This window comes from Borostomias antarcticus (genome assembly GCF_949987555.1).
Source record: "Borostomias antarcticus genome assembly, chromosome: 24".
Lineage (NCBI taxonomy): Eukaryota > Metazoa > Chordata > Actinopteri > Stomiiformes > Stomiidae > Borostomias > Borostomias antarcticus.
This window is the reverse complement of record NC_140257.1, coordinates 3,787,135-3,805,865: the sequence shown is the minus strand read 5'-3', so window position 1 is coordinate 3,805,865 and position 18,731 is coordinate 3,787,135. Positions and strand designations below refer to the sequence as shown.

The window sequence follows — 18,731 nt, the reverse complement described above, 5'->3', positions numbered from 1 at the left end:
TTAATTGAATAATTCCGTCATGCATTCTCACTTTTACATGATAGCAATTAGTCATCTAGTTCTACTATAACTGAATCATATTATCAGCCACTTCCCTAATGGCATTATAGGCTTCATGTTATGTACTGTACACTTTCAATTCCCCATCAATCTGATGATCATTATCTTCTTTTTACATAAAGACCTTTATGTGAGAGGCCTCTGACACCCCAACTCTATGTATTCTATCCCTGCGTTACCTGCTAAGTTCTCATCCACTGTGCATTTACACTACAAGCCTGAACAGCCATGTGAGCATCTACCTAGATACAGATGATGAGGCTGGAAATGACTCATCTGATTGGTCCAAGGGTCCTACACAAGAGACAAAAGAGAGAGAAAAGAAATGTTCAGTTCAGGGTATAATTCAAGTCTTCTCAGTTCTCCTCTCTGTGAAGAAATGACATCAAAATGGCTACTCAGGATATTGTTGATTTGGATGTAATTGGTTAATTGAGTTTTAAGTGGTCAGTTGATACCTGTGCTATTCCTTGTGCTGCCCTATAAAGAGATATGTCTGTCTGTTGCTGTAACACTGTCAATATGGTTGGCATGGCTGAATTTAGGAGAACTGAGTGTGACAGCCTGAAGAGCCAAACATGATGAGTAAACAACGCTCTAACTCAATACAAAGTAAAACTGAATTAAATGTTTGTCAATGTTTAAAAACAATGCTGTATTTATGTAAATGACTGTGTTCTGATTGAGAATGAACTGTTAGTGACCGACCATACAGTAATAATGAACGTACAATGTTTGACCTCTGCCTAGCAACATGTGACATGTGTTTTTCTGAAGCAGAGATTGGTTTGTTTGGTTAAGAGTCAGTTTATTATCTGAGTGCTCTGCTCTCTTTCATCTAGTTGAGAAGTTGAACGCTGGAGGAACATGTCCTTGTCAACTGTGTTTTCCATTTGCATGGCTGTGGTTCTGTCCACGCAAAAATCAGGTAGGCTACATTATCATAAACTACACACCGTGAGTCTGTATAATACAGTCTGTGTAAAGTCTATGGTATTACCAGGTATAATTAGCTTTCCATCAATGAACTAATGACAGTGATCTTATTGTTGCATATTGTTTCATATAACATTTGTATTGAATGTTTCTGAATTGTTCTTTGACATGATTATCATGAATTGTGAGGAAATAAAGTGTGTAATGAATTCAGATGAAAACTGTAATTATGCATTATTTGTTCTTCAATATTTCAGGTGGATATGAGATGAACAGGGTGTCACACTGCTTATACTCTACAGAGCAACCGCATGAGTACATAGAGTCTTATATTTATAATAAGATTGAGTATCTCAGGTTCAACAGCACTAAGGGCAGGTGGGAGGGATACACTGAGTTTGGTCTGCATAATGCTAAGAGCTTTAATGATGATCCTGCTATCCTGGCTCGTTGGCGAGCGAAGCTGGAGCATTTCTGCAAGCCCAACGCTGAGCTCCACCTCTCTGCCGTACTGGAGAAGACAGGTGAGCTGCCCTCCTCACCACAACAACATCACATCTCTCACTCACCAGATGATACGACACCTCTTTCATCTGTTCACTACAAAACCTGTAATGAAGCTTCTGTCTGGTGGATATGTTACGGTCAATGTGAGAAAACGGGGAATGTGAGCTTTTCCCGGTTATTGCGCACATCCCCGACCTCGCGGGGAATGTAGGAGGAACATGTGCGTTTCTCACATCTCCCGGGTAATGTGCACATTCCCCCACCTTGAGGGAGATGTGAGAAATTGGTTAGTATTCCTCACATCTCCCGTACGGTCGGGGATTGTGCACATTAACCGGGAAATGCTTACAATTCCCGACCTTGCGGTAAATCTAGGAAAGCGCAACCGTATGCAAAACCTCTGCGCAGCCGGTGGGAGAGGGCTAGAAGCGCTTGACATTTTGCCCATGGTTTTCTAATACATAGCATCAATTTCATTAATGGAAACATTAAATTGGGTCTAATTATACATGTGTTGAAAGTTAAGATAATTAGCCTACAAGCCGCGAGGCTACGCAACACAATAAGCAAAACAATCTCACTGTTTAACTCGTCCCACTCCTCTGTTTACTCACCCCGCACGGCAGGGACAAGAGAAACATTCACATCTTCTGTTCATTCGTCTTGAATTGAACTGTTACACCACAGAACGAAACTCACAACTAATAGGTTAGTAAAGGACATGTAGCCTACAAGTTGGTTATCATCAAAAAATGTAATCTCCATCTTTATTAATTTCTGTGTAAATCTGATCAAACCAAAAAGTGTTTCATTCGTCCCGGTCCTCCCCTACAGGTAATAACAGTCTGTGGGGACCTTGAACAGTAATAAAGCCTCTGCTGCACACAGTGTGAGTAGTATTAGGAGGATAGGCCTACACTGGTGATCAAGTTAACAAACGCAAAAGGAACATTGCAACAACAGGAAGGTGGGAACCTCCAAAGGAACCCTACACGTTAGCTAGCCGAAAGAGACGAAAAGACGATAAATCTCTCCCAGGTGTGCGCCAGTAACGATAGCCCAACTACCGTGGGGGCCTCTTATGGTGCACATCCTCCGAGGGTCACATGAGCCCTCTCCCACCACCCGGCTGCGCAGAGGTTCTGCATACGGTTGCGCTTTCCTAGATTTACCGCAAGGTCGGGAATTGTAAGCATTTCCCGGTTAATGTGCACAATCCCCGACCGTACGGGAGATGTGAGGAATACTAACCAATTTCTCACATCTCCCGCAAGGTGGGGGAATGTGCACATTACCCGGGAGATGTGAGAAACGCACATGTTCCTCCTACATTCCCCGCGAGGTCGGGGATGTGCGCAATAACCGGGAAAAGCTCACATTCCCCGTTTTCTCACATTGACCGTAACAGATATAAAGCAACATAGACCTGATGATGATTAAATGATGATGTGTTCATCTTGTGGGATGGGAGGATGATATTGTTTTTCACCATTCAGAACTGGTGGACTGCATTACTGGTCACCTCTGGGACTAAGAGAGATCTAGAAACAAACATGATGAATCTACACAGTTATATTAAAGACCAATAATAGAGTAGACATATTAAAGATCAATAATAGAGTAGACATATTAAATACCAATAATAGAGTAGACATATTAAAGACCAATAATAGAGTAGACATATTAAAGACCAATAATAGAGTAGACATATTAAAGATCAATAATAGAGTAGACATATTAAAGACCAATAATAGAGTAGACATATTAAAGACCAATAATAGAGTAGACATATAAAAGACCAATAATACAGTATATATAATAAAGACCAATAATACAGTATATATAATAAAGACCAATAATACAGTATATATAATAAAGACCAATAATAGAGTTAATTAATAGAGAACAGAACCCTGATCAATATGATATGAATGATAGTGTTATATGAACTAATGTGTTGCTGTTTTTCCTCCACTATCAGTGGAGCCCTCTGTCAAACTTCTCTCAGTGACCCCCTCTAGTGGCAGACACCCTGCCATGCTGGTGTGCAGCGCCTATGACTTCTACCCCAAAAAGATCAGAGTGACCTGGAAGAGGGATGGACAGGAAGTGACCTCAGACGTGATCTCCACTGAGGAGTCGGTCAACGGTGACTGGTACTACCAGTTCCACTCCCAACTGGAGTACACGCCCAGATCCGGGGAGAAGATCTCCTGCATGGTGGAGCACGCCAGCCTGGACAGACCCCTCGTGAAGCACTGGGGTGAGTTCACTGCTCAGCTGTTGTTAGGGTGTTGTCATGGTGTACTGGGGTGAGTTCACTGTCCAGCTGTTGTTAGGGTGTTGTCATGGTGTACTAGGGTGAGTTCACTGTTCAGCTGTTGTTAGGGTGTTGTCATGGTGTACTGGGGTGAGTTCACTGCTCAGCTGTTGTTAGGGTGTTGTCATGGTGTACTAGGGTGAGGTCACTGCTCAGCTGTTGTTAGGATGTTGTCATGGTGTACTAGGGTGAGTTCACTGCTCAGCTGTTGTTAGGGTGTTTTCATGGTGTACTAGGGTGAGTTCACTGTTCAGCTGTTGTTAGGGTGTTGTCATGGTGTGCTAGGGTGAGTTCACTGCTCAGCTGTTGTTAGGGTGTTGTCATGGTGTACTAGGGTGAGTTCACTGCTCAGCTGTTGTTAGGGTGTTGTCATGGTGTACTGGGGTGCAGGGCCGGACTGGCCATGTGGCGTACCGGGCAAATGCCCGGTGGGCCGGACCTACTTGTGGGCCGATCTAAAAAAAAAAAGAGCTAACGAACGGCCCATAGAGCAGGGACAGCGGCCCATTGGTCCATTTTCTATACTGACACTGGGCTGGCCCAATCATATGTAGGCCCCACCCCTCCCTCTGTTAGTTTCAGGTGTCATTTGCGTGGGCCGTTAGAGAGCCAGCTGGCCTGTCCCCCCGTCAACAAATCGCGCAGCAGCACCCCCCCCCCCCCCCCCCCCCGTCAAGAAATCGCAATCGCGAAGCACCCCCCCCCCCCCCGTCAACAAAACGAAACTGAAGGTGTTCCATCTCACCGCGTCGGCTCGGCTAGTGGCCTGACTGGGGCTACATTTCCCGGTAGGAAATATTCACCCAGTCCAGCCCTGGGTCCGGCCGATTGTGGTGGGCCGGTCTGGGCCAAAAATGCCAGGGCCGATTTTTTGTCCCAGTCCAGCCCTGCTGGGGTGAGTTCAGGTGAGCAGGGTACGAGTGCTGTGTTGTGGCTGGGTACCTGAATGACCCTGACTGTGACTGTGTGTGCTAGCGTATGATAGATGGTGGTCTGTCAGAAGCTACATACAGGACAGCTACAGTGTCATCACATGCTAACAGAAGGGTCATTTCTCCTTGACAGACCCGTCCCTGCCTGAGTCTGAGAGGAATAAGATCGCCATCGGGGCGTCTGGGCTGGTGCTGGGACTGGTCTTTGCACTGGCTGGACTCATCTACTACCAGAAGAAGAAATCCAATGGTGAGTCATCAGCTGTGTGTAGAGAACATGTACAGTCTTCATAGTCATCTGTGTGTAGAGAACATGTACAGTCTTCATAGTCATCTGTGTGTAGAGAACATGTACAGTCTTCATAGTCATCTGTGTGTAGAGAACATGTACAGTCTTCATAGTCATCTGTGTGTAGAGAACATGTACAGTCTTCATAGTCATCCAGTCTTCACAGTCATCTGTGTGTTATGTACGCAGCACACTGTAAAATAATCATGATGTAAGAAAGATTCACTTATACATTGAGAGATGTATTTTTCAAGAATACTGCTCCTGTGTTCAGTGGATGGTGGCAGCAATGTTGATTTATTTGTTGAAATATCACATAGTGATTGTGTCACCTGTCTCTTCACCCTCTCTGTGTTTATTTCACAGGGCGGATGCTGGTGCCTGCTAGCTAAGGTGAGACTCCTCTTGTCACAGAAAAGTTTCACCAACTACTACAACTGACTGTGCATGATGGTCATTGTAACGGTTTTCTTTTATCTTCTCAGGTTTGCAGGTCTGTTTCTTAATCCACTGCTGAACTAGACCTGATATTAGAGCTTCCTTCTAACCAGAAATCTCAGTTCAAATTAAATAACGCTAAAATGCTTGAGCGTAATACAATATCTTTGCTCCATATTAACCAATACTGTCTTAAGAAGGCCATACATATGTGTTATGAGTTTGTCTCTCTATATGCAACAAAAATATTCCCTTTAATACGCAAATAATGCACTTTCCTGTGTGTTCTGAATCAATTATGCACTGTCCTGGGTGTTATTAATCAATAATGCACTGTCCTGGGTGTTATTAATCAATAATGCATTGTCCTGGGTGTTATTAATCAATAATGCACTGTCCTGGGTGTTATTAATCAATAATGCACTGTCCTGGGTGTTATTAATCAATAATGCACTGTCCTGGGTGTTATTAATCAATAATACACTGTCCTGGGTGTTATTAATCAACTGTACCAGGGTTATAAGATCCACATATCAATAATAGTCATGTATGAGAGTTGGAGTCATTTCCCTCTGGTTTCTAGTCTAAACTGGGTGTCTGTGGAGAAACAGCATTAGCAGGACAAGTGACTGGAGGACATCCTGAGTCTGACACCAAACATCACTGACAACTTCAGACACTCTTTGTGGCAGGTTAGAGGTCTGTACAAAGGCCTGTTTACTTGGTTCCTACAGGTCTTAACCTGTCTCTGCTAGAGGATAACCAGGCCAAGGTTTATCACACTGTATCCATCCTTTGCCAACAAATATGCATTATTGTAATGTTACAGTATATTCACCTTAAGTCAATAATCTACATGAGAATCCACTGTACTTGGGAGCTTCAGGACTGCTTCAACTTCAGGACAGGTCTTCAAACCTAACATATACTCCAGTATGAGAGTCCTTGTTGCACTAATGTATTGCTTTTTTTCACCATATATTAACTAAAGATTAACATACAGTCAACTGTTGGTAAATGTATGATAATGATAATCTAATGTTGGCATTCAGAGGGGAGTAAACTACTGTTCAGGAGAATAACTCAGTTGTATTCTTTGTTTTCATTTGTTTGTGAGATACAGCAGTGTTATCAGCTAAAGCTTGCCTTGTGTCTAATGTTAGAGCCAGTCAACTATTACAGTACGCAGAGCTCTGTTTAGATGAACTATTACACTTCAGTTGGTGTCTGTTTATATTAACTAGGCTATTACAGTACGGTTGGTGTCTGTTTAAATTAACAAGGCTATTACAGTACGGTTGTAGTCTGTTTAAATGAACTAGGCTATTACAGTACGGTTGTAGTCTGTTTAAATGAACTAGGCTATTACAGTACGGTTGGTGTCTGTTTAAACGTGGTGGTGGTTTCAGGTTCTGTTATTGGACTATAACATTAGCTTAATGATTGATACAAAATGTCTTTCTCTTATAAATCTTTTACCTCTTGCTTAGCGTGTGCACAATCTACTGTAGGAGCTAACAGAAGAACATCTTACCTGTTTGATGTAGAATGTGACTAATAAAGAACATGTCACTACTCGTTGTGTCTTGTCACTACAAGAGGACTTTGTGATAACATTGTGCCACTTTTGACCTCAATATTACTATTAGTAGTGTGATGCCCGCAAAAGTTTGGACCACATGTCAGGACCAAAATTAATTTACTACCTGATATAAGAAACATATTCATAGAAATGTCTGCACTGTAAGTCAAGTCACAATTATGTTTGGTTTCTGTGATTTATTGCGCAAGACAAGCCAATTAAGCTAATTAGCAAAGCTAATTTCTTACAGTGTATATGTTACGTTCCACTTTAGTTAGGCCTACAGTCCAATATGTTTGTCCGTTTCGTGCTTTTGTTCTCTCTTTCTTGCTCTCCTTGAGTTCTAGGCTCCTGTTCCCCATTGGTCGTCTGTCCTGTCCGTCATCGTTAGCTGTGCTGGCAATCATCCCTGTTCCACGTGCCGCCAGCTAATCGTCTCGTCCTGTCAGCCAATCATCTCATTGTGTCACTTTACTGTTGTCCAATCAGGGTGTTCTGCTGTTTATTTAAACCTTTGTCTCCCCTGTATGTTTAGGTAGTGGCATTTGATTTTTGTTAGGTAGGCTGTCTGTTCTGTTTTGTACTCCTAGATTCATGTTATTACCTCACGTTCTGTTCTGTCTTTGTAGCCCCTTTTTGTTATGTGTTTCTGTCTGTCCTGTTGTTCCGGTCCCCCCATAGTTAGTTCCAGGGGAGGGTTAGGGAGGTAGGCTAGCGGCCCATGGGTTTACATTCTCACACGTAGGTAACTCGATGTCTAAATACACCAGGTAAGCTTCTTTGGTCAGGTGCTACCTTTTGTATTTTAGTGGGCTTAGTCTAGGAGGGATAGTTTAGGGATGGATAGTGAGGACGATGGTTTGTACATCTAGGTAAGTAAGTGATTAGGGTAGTGTTCAAGGGATTAGAATAGGAACGGGTTTAGGTACTTTGTTATTTTGGCACCTGTACCGCCCCTCCCCTTAGCTTGTCCTGAGGAGAGCTTGTCCTCATGTTTTCATTGTTTAATGTTGTCTCGTTACCCGTCTCTTACAGTATCACCTTTTTGTACCACAATAAACCTTACAAGGTTATTGTTACTTGGTCGTCCGTCTACCTTTTTGGATATTAGTTGTGTTGTTTGTTTTTGCCACTGCTTCCATAGTCTCTGCCTTACATTACCCATACTTGGCCACACGCAGGCACTGCTTGTTGCGTTTGCCCCTCTCCCTCTACACCCCTAAACATAACAGCCTGAGAGGAGACGTAACAGTATAGTTTTCGAAAACTGAGGTAATCCACACAGCCGCCAGAAGGCGTGTTCATAGGCGGAACATATATTCCCTAACCTGCTATTTCCCCCGTGTCCTTTTAGTATTACTCATGCACACTTCCGGCTTAAACTAGCAACTCATTGATCTGGAGCAGGAAGTATAATTGTTATTGATAAATGCTCTATGTGTTATTTAGACAATTATGGTTGTAAGCCAGCGCACATAGACAAGAGGCAGTGGTTTTTTGTGCATGGATGTAATCCAGCGCACCTTGAATAGCGTTTGTCCGGTTATCACTCCCTCCCTCCCTCCGATCAATGTTGACCTGCATTTCTCTGTTGTCACCACAAGAGGCAGTAGTCCCAGCACACCAAAATAAAGAAGGACACCAAAATCAACCCGCCGATCTCCACTGCACAAGTAGAGTATTGGTGAGAGCATAGGACTCCCACCCAGGAGACGAGGGTTCAAGGCCCCAGTGGGGATGACTTTATGGGACTATACCCCAAACCTCCACATGTTCATCCTTTCACTCCAACCTTTACCCCTTGCCTTATAGGTCAGATCCTGTCCCAACCCCAACCCTTATTCTAACCCCAACCCACACTAGGGACTGGAAGGACACCAAAACCAACCTGCCGATCTCCGTAGAGTAGTGGTCAGAGCATTGGACTCCCAACCAGGAGACCAGGGTTCAAGGCCCCAGTGGGGATGACTTTATGGGACTATACCCCAAACCTCCACATGTTCATCCTTTCACTCCAATATTTTTATCCCTTACCTTGTCCAGAAACAGAAGTTGAACCAATTGCAGACATATAGCTAACGTTACAGGAATAATCAGTGTGATTAGCATTGGAAGCATTGGAACTGATGTGTCCAGGCGACAAGACCTATCTTAAAGGTACGCGATGTCGTTTTTGACCACTAGTATGCGCTCTAGAGCAAATTTGAGAAGGTGGTCCCCGAAAATTGCGTATACGTCATTTCTCGCACGCGCACGAGGACGCACGAGCAAGCGCACAAACACGCGCCGAGCACATAATAGTGACGTTATACCCCCATATTCCAGCAGTTCGTTGCTGATTGGCTCAATTCAGGGCGGGGTATTTTATAAAGAACTTCGAGAGACAACCAAGTTAGCTATCTAGCTACAGTATACACAGGGTTGGGAAGGTTACTTTTAAAAAGTAATCCCTTACAGTTACAAGTTACAGTACTTGTGAAAAATTGTAGTCAGTAACGTAATCCGATTACCACAATTTAAAAGTAAAGTAAGGGATTACTTTCAGTTACTTTTGGATTACTTTAAATAAAATGTACTGTGTATTTCACCAGATATAAAATGTACTGTGTATTTCACCAGAAATCCTACATTATTTATTCTTTTTCTGTGTTCTAGAGCTGACAACATAGAACAGCAGTTGCCCAGCGCCTGCCCAGTTAGAGCAAGTGTTAATGCCAAGAGGTTAGGGTGCGTGTCATCTTGCCTTGGCTAGTTAATTGCAGTCTGCAAAACACGATACTCGTTGCTAATGTAGCTAACGTTAGGTGTAAACGTCGGAGCCAGCTCTAAACTCCAGCTCTAATGCATTCTGCAGCTGTGATTGGCGCTATTCAGCTATAGGCTACAGCTTGCCAGTGGACACACAGCCTTATATATTATGGATAAAGCACCCACTGACCAGTTTTCCCAGGCAGTTAGTTATAGCTCTTGAATAATGGTGCATTCGTTTATAACTGGGAGGTGGCAAATTGCGACTTGCTACTAGGAATTATTAAATAAAACACCGCATGAACTCGCACTTCCTCGTCGCAAATTCGGATATGTTTCTCAGCCCCCAGTTGCTCGAATGCACTAGATATAACTAGGTAACTGTGATATAATGGTATATAGATATAACTAGGTAACTGATATAATGGTATATAGATATAACTAGGTAACTGTGATATAATGGTATATAGCTCGAATGCACACAGGTCGGAGGTAGGTATTTTGCTACTTGCGACTTGCCACCTCCGACCACAAACGAACGCACCATAACACCGACAGGCACTATTGAGTGAAAATAATCTGAATGGGCGCTTGGGTCTGGTTTTCTGGTTGAACATTAGTGCTATACTGTAGAAGCCTACTGCTAGCTAATTTAGCTGTCAGTGGAAGTAATGTTAACGTTAGCTACCCTAACGTTTGACATTAGCTAACGTTAACTTACCGGCAAATGTTTTTTCAGGTTGGACATTGAGTCCTTGGCCGTCGAGGCATGTGGCTGGGAGGCATAGTTTACACTGTGCTGTAATATTGTTGTGGTTCTGTGACAGGTAAATAAATAAAAAATGCTGGTATTTCCAGGATTTGAATGCACATTGCGGTATTTCTGCCATGATGCCCGTGCTGCTCGCTGTCTGTCTGGCAGCTGTGGTCCAACGAGCACATCAGTGGGAATCTTGTTGGCGCGCTGCGCGCAATTGGTATTATACTAGCCTACTTCTTTTTTTTTTTTTATAAGCTATTTTGTAAAACTGATGAGGAGGCGAGGGGTGATTGTAATCACGCCTGTAATCCCCATTACTATGCAAATGTAACTGTAATCTAGATTTCATATTTTAAATTGTACTGTAACGGATTACAGTTACTGTTTTTTTGTAATCTGATTACGTAACGGCGTTACATGTAATCCGTTACTCCCCAACCCTGGTGGTGAATGTGTTGATAGAACGGTGGAGAGGTGTGAGAAGGTGGTGAATGTGTTGATAGAACGGTGGAGAGGTGTGAGAAGGTGGTGAATGTGTTGATAGAACGGTGGAGAGGTGTGAGAAGGTGGTGAATGTGTGGATAGAACGGTGGAGAGGTGTGAGAAGGTGGTGAATGTGTTGATAGAACGGTGGAGAGGTGTGAGAAGGTGGTGAATGTGTTGATAGAACGGTGGAGAGGTGTGAGAAGGTGGTGAATGTGTTGATAGAACGGTGGAGAGGTGTGAGAAGGTGGTGAATGTGTTGATAGAACGGTGGAGAGGTGTGAGAAGGTGGTGAATGTGTTGATAGAACGGTGGCTCTGTGGGGGGTGGGGCTCTGTACTGGGTGGAGAGGGTGGGGGGTAGGGTAGGGCTCTGTACTGGGTGGAGAGGGTGGGGGGTAGGGTAGGGCTCTGTACTGGGTGGAGAGGGTGGGGGGTAGGGTAGGGCTCTGTACTGGGTGGAGAGGGTGGGGGGTAGGGTAGGGGGGTTATTAATAACCTAACTACACATTTCCATTTCCAGAGCATCGCCATCTAGTGTCTCAAGCATGCAGTACCCAAGTGTTTCCTTCTTTGTTTTTTGAACATATATTTATGTGTCATGGTTATCATTTCTGTTGGTAGTAGGTTCCATGGGTTGTTGCAGATCAGAACAGTACGCTGGTGCAGTAAGTCACTATCATGCTAACGTATACCCACTGTCTCTGTTCAGTTTGAGGACAGCGAAGACGACTTTGACAGGTTCGACACGGACGACGAGCTGTCGTACCGGCGCGACTCGGTCTACAGCTGCGTCCCGCTGCCCTACTTCCACAGCTTCCTCCACATCAAAGGTGACGACATCCTCTTCATGGATTCGCTGGTTGAACACGATGAGTTTTTCACTTACATACACCGTAATCTACAGATCACACATGAGCTACGAATCACAGTTGACTGGGATATTATCAAAGTTACATACAGTTGCGAATTGGATTCTCAGTGCTGTCTAGAGATGGAACGGCATGAAAATTTCACATCACGATTATGGAGACCAAAATTATCATGGTTATCAGTATTATTGTGGTATTGTTAAAATGTGCTGAAAATGTTCAAAAACGACTGCTAGACACTGAAATCATTTTCATATTGAAAACCACAAATAAAATTAGCAGCACCAAGCAATTGTTGTTTGCTTAAGCATTAAAAATAATGTGTCTTGGAGAGTTGCTAACTTTGGTTGATGCTGGAGAGCATTTACAGTGAGTTTTTCAAAGCAAAAAAATCAAGCACGGTTTTAGTGATCATTTTATCACTAAAATGTAATTAAATTTTATCACAGTTGATCATTATACCCATTGTACCGGAACTGTTATTTCAAATCTGACTGAAAGATCATTTTTAGGGTTTAGGGGGTATCCACTAGATGGCACTGCAGTCATTAACTAGAAAATTGCATTTCCTGCAGAAAATGCGTGTGAATGCTGAGCAGCTGAATGGAATAGCACAAGCATTGCTGAAAATGCATGAATGTGAAAAATCTGAAATGTCAAATGCATCACACCTGAATAGATGAAAATCCTGGAAGCTGAAAAGCCTGGAAGCTGAAATGTGAAACTGGCAGAATTGGAAGCTGAACTGCATTGCCTAAAGAAGCTAAAAACTGAAATACATTGCTACAAAAGGTGGAAGATAAACTGTAATACTGTCAAAGCTGAAACATGGACTAAATGATGGAATGTATTGCTAAAAGCTTGTAAGATGGAGAACCTGGAAGCTTAGCTGAAATGTGAAACTGGCAGAATTGGAACTGCATTACCTAAAGAAGCTAAGAACTTAAATACTTTTAAACTTTTCAACCTGAGTAGTTTAAGCCTTTAGTCTTCAGCTTGAAAGATGAGCAATAGAGTAATACTGTCAAAGCTGAAAGATGGAATAAATGATGGAACGGAGAGCTTAAAAGCTTGGAAGCCTGTCGGGACAGTACAGTGACCTCTGGGCAATCTCTATGCACCAAACGGTGAAGACCGTGTGTCTCTAGCCCACATGGGCTGAGTTCTGTGGTCCATGGCGTGGATAGTGGCATGATGGAAAGACTGCCCCCTTGGGTCAGAGCTGGTCAGGGGCAGTGCATTGACCTACGGGCAATCTCTTTGCACCCACTGGTGAAGAGCGTGTGTCTCTAGCTCACTCGGGCTGAGTTGTGGGGTCTGTGGCGTGGATAGTGGCGTGGGGGCAAGACTTCGCCTCCTTGGGTCACAACCGATCGGGGACAGTACAGTGATCTCTTGGCAATCTCCATGCACCCACCCATGAAGACCATGTGTCTCTAGCCCACTCAAGGGCTGAGTTGTGGTGTCCGTGGCGTGTTTAGTGGCGTGGTAGCGAGACTCTGCCCCCTTGGGTCAGAGCCGGTCGTGGACAGTGAAGGCCCCGTCGGGCTACTCACCTGCCTTCACCAGTGAAGACTGTGTGTCTCTAGCCACCTCAGAGGCTGTGTTGTGAGGTCTGTGGTGTGGTAGTGGCGTGGGGTCAGAGCCGGTCGAGGACAGTGTACTGCTCTCCTGGCCACCCACATGCTCCAGGCCACCCACATGCTCCTGGCCACCCACATGCTCCAGGCCACCCACATGCACGCAACTGAGAAAGCTGTTTCTTTAGCCAACTCAGGGGCTGAGATGTGGGGACTGTGGCGTGGATAATGGCGTGATGGCGAGACTCCGTCTCCAGAGCCAGTCAGGAGGAGGTCAGTGATTGCCAGGCACCCCTCATTGGAGACCGTGTGTCTATAGCCCACTCCGGGGCCAAGCAGTAGCTGTGGAGGTTTAGTATGGAAGTTGAAGTTAGAAGCAGTTGCAGTGAGAAGTAGTATGTGTTTGTTAAAAGAACAGCTAGTACTACACTGAAAATTGATTTAACCACTCGTCATAACTAATAGTTTTATTGAGTTCAATAGCTGAAAGAGGAGAAAAGGTATTAATATGAGTTTACAGCCTGAAAAAGAGTGTCATTCTAAATATTTCTTTGAATATAAGGAAGGAAGGAAGGAAGGAAAGAAGGAAGGAAGGAAGGAAGGAATGAAGGAAGGAAGGAAGGAATATGAATGCTACCACAGTAGTCATAAAAGGGTGCCTGTACAGAGAGCGTGCGTGTCCCCAAATTCAAATCCCAACTGACACTGTGAGCATCCTCTCATTCACTTCAATGGAAAGGCATGCTGGCTTCAGACAGCTCTCTCTCAAAAAGTATAAAGGTCACAGCCTAGATATTGACACCGTAGGAATCCGGAGAAAATGCTGAACATTTTAGGCTATGATATGTCCGTGTAGCTTAAAAACTGTAGGCATGGCGACGAGTTAGAAAAAGGGTAAAAATGCAAAATTAGCAGCTCAAAAGTTAGTGTGGGCCCATACGTTTCAATGGAGAGTGCAGTTGCCGAACAAATCATCATACAGCGAAAACTATAAGTCACACAGCTTAGATACTTACATTGTACGAATCAGCACAGTTGTGTGAACATTTTGACATAAAATATGTGTGTGAGCTGTTAAAACTGTAGGCATAGCGACAAATTAGAAAAAGGGTAAAGATACAAAATGAACAGCTCAAAAGTTAGAGTGCGTTGCCATACGTTTCAATGAGGAACACAGTTGCCGAACAAATCGTCATAGAGCGAAAACTGTAAGTCACACAACTTAGATACTTACATTGTACGAATCAGCACAGTTGTGTGCACATATTGATATATAATATGTGTGTGAACGTCCAAAACTGTAGGAGTACCATCAGTTTACAAAATGTGTGAATATTTTCAAAGCAACTGCTGCCACCACTCTAAAAACATAATGATACTGAACATTTCACCAGCTTCTGCAAGCCAGCCCACCTAACTATAAAGAACTGGATAACAATAGTGTGAATGTTTACAGCATTCACACTAACAAGGCCAAGACCATGAGTAGTGACAGTCCCCCAGCAGGTAGAGGCCCTGTCTCAATACTCTCAGGACCAGGTAGAGGCCCTGTCTCAATACTCTCAGGACCAGGTAGAGGCCCTGTCTCAATACTCTCAGGACCAGGTAGAGGCCCTGTCTCAATACTCTCAGGACCAGGTAGAGGCCCTGTCTCAATACTCTCAGGACCAGGTAGAGGCCCTGTCTCAATACTCTCAGGACCAGGTAGAGGCCCTGTCTCAATACTCTCAGGACCAGGTAGAGGCCCGGTCTCAATACTCTCAGGACCAGGTAGAGGCCCTGTCTCAATACTCTCAGGACCAGGTAGAGGCCCTGTCTCAATACTCTCAGGACCAGGTAGAGGCCCTGTCTCAATACTCTCAGGACCAGGTAGAGGCCCTGTCTCAATACTCTCAGGACACACTTTCCCCCTCTTCCTAGTAGAAATCACTGACCTGTGAAGTATAGCAATCATGTCAGAGATGACCTGGAGGGCAGAGGAAGGGAGCAGGGGAGTTGGAAAGGGTTCAGAGTGGGTTTGGCTGGGTACCCCCCCACCATGCCCCCCGCCCCCCCACGCCTGGCTGCTCCCCGTCTCATGAGGGGCTCAGAGGAGCAGATGGAGGTGTGGAGCGTGACCTTCCTCTTCACCCTGGCTCCCCTCCATGACACTCTGTCTCTCCTTTATTCTGAGTCAGGAAAGGATCCATCTCCTCATGGTCTCTCTCTCTCTCTCTCTCTCCCTCTCTCCCCCCCCCCCCCCCCCCCCCACCCGGCGGTCTGATGAACACGTGGCGCCGGCGTTGGAGCGTGCTGAAGGACGAGACGTTCCTGTGGTTCCGGGCCAAGCAGGAGGCGCTGAAGCAGGGCTGGCTCAACAAGAAGGGCGGCGGCTCGTCCACGCTGTCCCGACGCAACTGGAAGCGCCGCTGGTTCGTCCTGCGCCAGAGCAAGCTCATGTACTTCGAGAACGACGGCGAGGACAAGATGAAGGGCATGCTGGATATGCACGCCGCCAAGTAAGCCTCCCCTCTCCCTAGTGCCTCTCCCCCCGAACTTCTAACCAGGTCCAGTAGATGCCCCCCTGTCACCCGCAGACCACCCTGAGTCCGATAGATACCCCCGTGTCTGCTGTGGATGTCCAGTACAGCCACTAACCCTGTCATCCTCCCTAGTGTCTCTCCCTCTTATACTCTTAACACACACACACATACACGCACACATACACCAGTCCACTTCCGGCTTTAGGCCTGGACCTGGGCCCAGTCCCCCTTCCCCTCACCCTAACCCGGGTCCGTATCCTTTTCCTAACCCCACCCTACCCCCGACCCCTGCCTCTACCTGGACCCAGGCACACTCACACTCACACACACACAGACACACACCAGTCCTGGGCTCAGATCCCCTCCCCCTCACCCTAACCCGGGTCCGTATCCTTTTCCTGAGTCTGGGGGTTGAAGTTTGAGTGGCGCCTGATTCTTCTGTGTTGCAGGGAGATTGTGGACACCACGGGGAAGGAGAATGGAATCGACATCGTGATGCGGGAGCGGACCTACCACCTGATCGCAGAGTCTGCCGAGGACGCCAGGTACGTCTCCATGACAGCACAGGGACAATACGTCCCATTCGTCATGGACAGACACTATGCATTATGTTGCCTTTGTTCGTTTCACCATTTTTGTGTGTGTGTGTCTGGCGTGTGCACACATGCGTATGTGATTGGTGAGCCGATCGCGATAATGGCCGCCGATTGGCTGACGCCCTCTCCCTGTCTCTCTGTGATTGGCTGACGCCCTCTCCCTGTCTCTCTGTGATTGGCTGACACCCTCTCCCTCTCTCTCTGATTGGCTGCAGCCAGTGGTTCAGCGTGCTGAGTCAGGTGCACGGTTCCACGGAGCAGGAGATCAGGGAGATGCATGACGAGCAGGCCAACCCCCAGAATGCCGTGGTGAGTCCTGCACCTACAGGGTTTAATACTGTTATGGGCGGTTTCAGAAAGCGTGTAGAGTGGGAAGGGAATGGTTTTGTACTGTTGGGGGAGGGGGTGGTTGTGTGTGTGTGTGTGTGTGTGTGTGTGTGTGTCTGTGTGTGCATTCATGTTTATAGTCTCTCTTATAAAGGTTTATCTCTCCCCCATCTCTCTCTCTCTCTCCCTCTCTCCCTCTCTCTCTCTCTCTCTCTCTCTCTCTCTTTCCTCTCTCTCTCTCTCTCTCTCCCTCTCTCCCTCTCTCCCTCCCTCTCTCTCTCTCTTTCTCTCTCTCTCTTTCCTCTCTCTCTCTCTCTCTCTCTCTCTCTCAGGGAACCTTGGATGTAGGGATGATAGACTCGGTCTGTGCCTCAGACAACCCTGAGAGGTAAGAGTCATCACACTGCAGTAACCATGAGTACATCAGCTACCATCACACTGCAGTAACCATGAGTACATCAGCTACCATCACACTGCAGTAACCATGAGTACATCAGCTACCATCACACTGCAGTAACCATGAGTACATCAGCTAGCATCACACTGCAGTAACCATGAGTACATCAGCTACCATCACACTGCAGTAACCATGAGTACATCAGCTACCATCACACTGCAGTAACCATGAGTACATCAGCTACCATCACACTCCAGTAACCATGAGTTCATCAGCTACCATCACACTACAGTAACCATGAGTACATCAGCTACCATCACACTACAGTAACCATGAGTACATCAGCTACCATCACACTGCAGTAACCATCAGTGCATCAGCTACCATCAGCAATACCTCAATAAGGATGTCCAGTACATAGATGACTGATGAAATACCTCGCTTTCACCAGAGAGCGCCAGAGGGACGTACATGTTTTTCCTTTGTTGTTGTTGTTGTTTTTGTTGTTGTTGTTGTTGTTATTGCTGTTGTTGTTGCTGCTGTTGTCGTTGTTGTCGTTGTTGCTGTTGTTGTTGTTATTGCTGTTGTTGCTGCTGCTGTTGTTGTTGTTGTCGCTGTTGTTGTCGTTGTTGTGATCAAATCTAACGTTTTGTGTCCCCGCCCCCCAGGCCCAATTCGTTCGTGATGATCACGGCTAACAGGGTGCTCCACTGCAACGCCGACACGCCGGAGGAGATGCACCACTGGATCACCCTGCTGCAGCGCTGCAAGGGGGACGCACGCGTCCAGGGACAGGAGTTCATCGTCCGGGGTCAGGACACACACACACAAACACGCAGGCACGCACACACACACACACATGTAAAATTAGGGTTAAGCCTACAGCGGATCAATGGTCAGGGTTAGATAACGTGACTTTATTAACAGTGTGTTCTTGTGGGCGACGTTAGTATCGGTGTTTCTTGCGGCCTGTTTGTGCTCGACCTCACTCTCCCTGGGTCTGTCGCCCCTCTCTCTCTCAGGCTGGCTCCACAAGGAGATGAAGAACAGCAGCCGCGCCTCCCTGAAGCTGAAGAAACGCTGGTTCCTGCTTACCCACAATTCCCTGGACTACTACAAGAGCTCAGAGCGCAACGCGCTGAAGCTGGGCACCCTGGTGATCAACAGCCTGTGCTCCGTGGTGCAGCCGGACGAGAAGGTCTTCAAAGAGACGGGTCAGAATGTGCTACGTGCTAACATGCTAACATGCTACAGGGTTTCTACGCAACGACACGCTGTTAGCATTCTGCGGCGTTTTACGACACGCCTCTCATGTTATTGTGTGTCACGCAATTAGCATGCTAGTCACACAACGTTGTGTTATTTTCATGTAACAATATGCTA

At 45.7% G+C, this 18,731-nt stretch overlaps 2 protein-coding genes across 2 annotated transcripts in view; both read left to right on the top strand.

The window, feature by feature from the left end:
* Window positions 1-1,264: 1,264 nt before the first annotated feature.
* On the top strand, window positions 1,265-5,436 carry LOC311325250 (H-2 class II histocompatibility antigen, I-E beta chain-like; the record flags this gene model as incomplete). Its single annotated transcript, XM_084457918.1, has 4 exons — window positions 1,265-1,520; window positions 3,485-3,766; window positions 4,889-5,005; window positions 5,411-5,436. 4 exons carry the CDS (start codon window positions 1,265-1,267, stop codon window positions 5,434-5,436), a joined length of 681 nt encoding a protein of 226 aa, XP_084314044.1.
* A 6,219-nt stretch (window positions 5,437-11,655) lies between these two features.
* The window catches only part of LOC311325249 (unconventional myosin-X-like), a gene marked incomplete at both ends in the record, with an annotated part of 11,875 nt that continues 4,799 nt past the window's right edge, over window positions 11,656-18,731 (top strand). Inside the window, 8 exons of the mRNA XM_084457917.1 lie at window positions 11,656-11,670; window positions 11,767-11,887; window positions 15,758-16,004; window positions 16,478-16,573; window positions 16,840-16,933; window positions 17,284-17,339; window positions 18,017-18,159; window positions 18,371-18,558. Coding sequence (XP_084314043.1) covers window positions 11,656-11,670; window positions 11,767-11,887; window positions 15,758-16,004; window positions 16,478-16,573; window positions 16,840-16,933; window positions 17,284-17,339; window positions 18,017-18,159; window positions 18,371-18,558 — 960 coding nt within the window. The remainder of the gene's footprint in view (window positions 11,671-11,766; window positions 11,888-15,757; window positions 16,005-16,477; window positions 16,574-16,839; window positions 16,934-17,283; window positions 17,340-18,016; window positions 18,160-18,370; window positions 18,559-18,731) is intronic.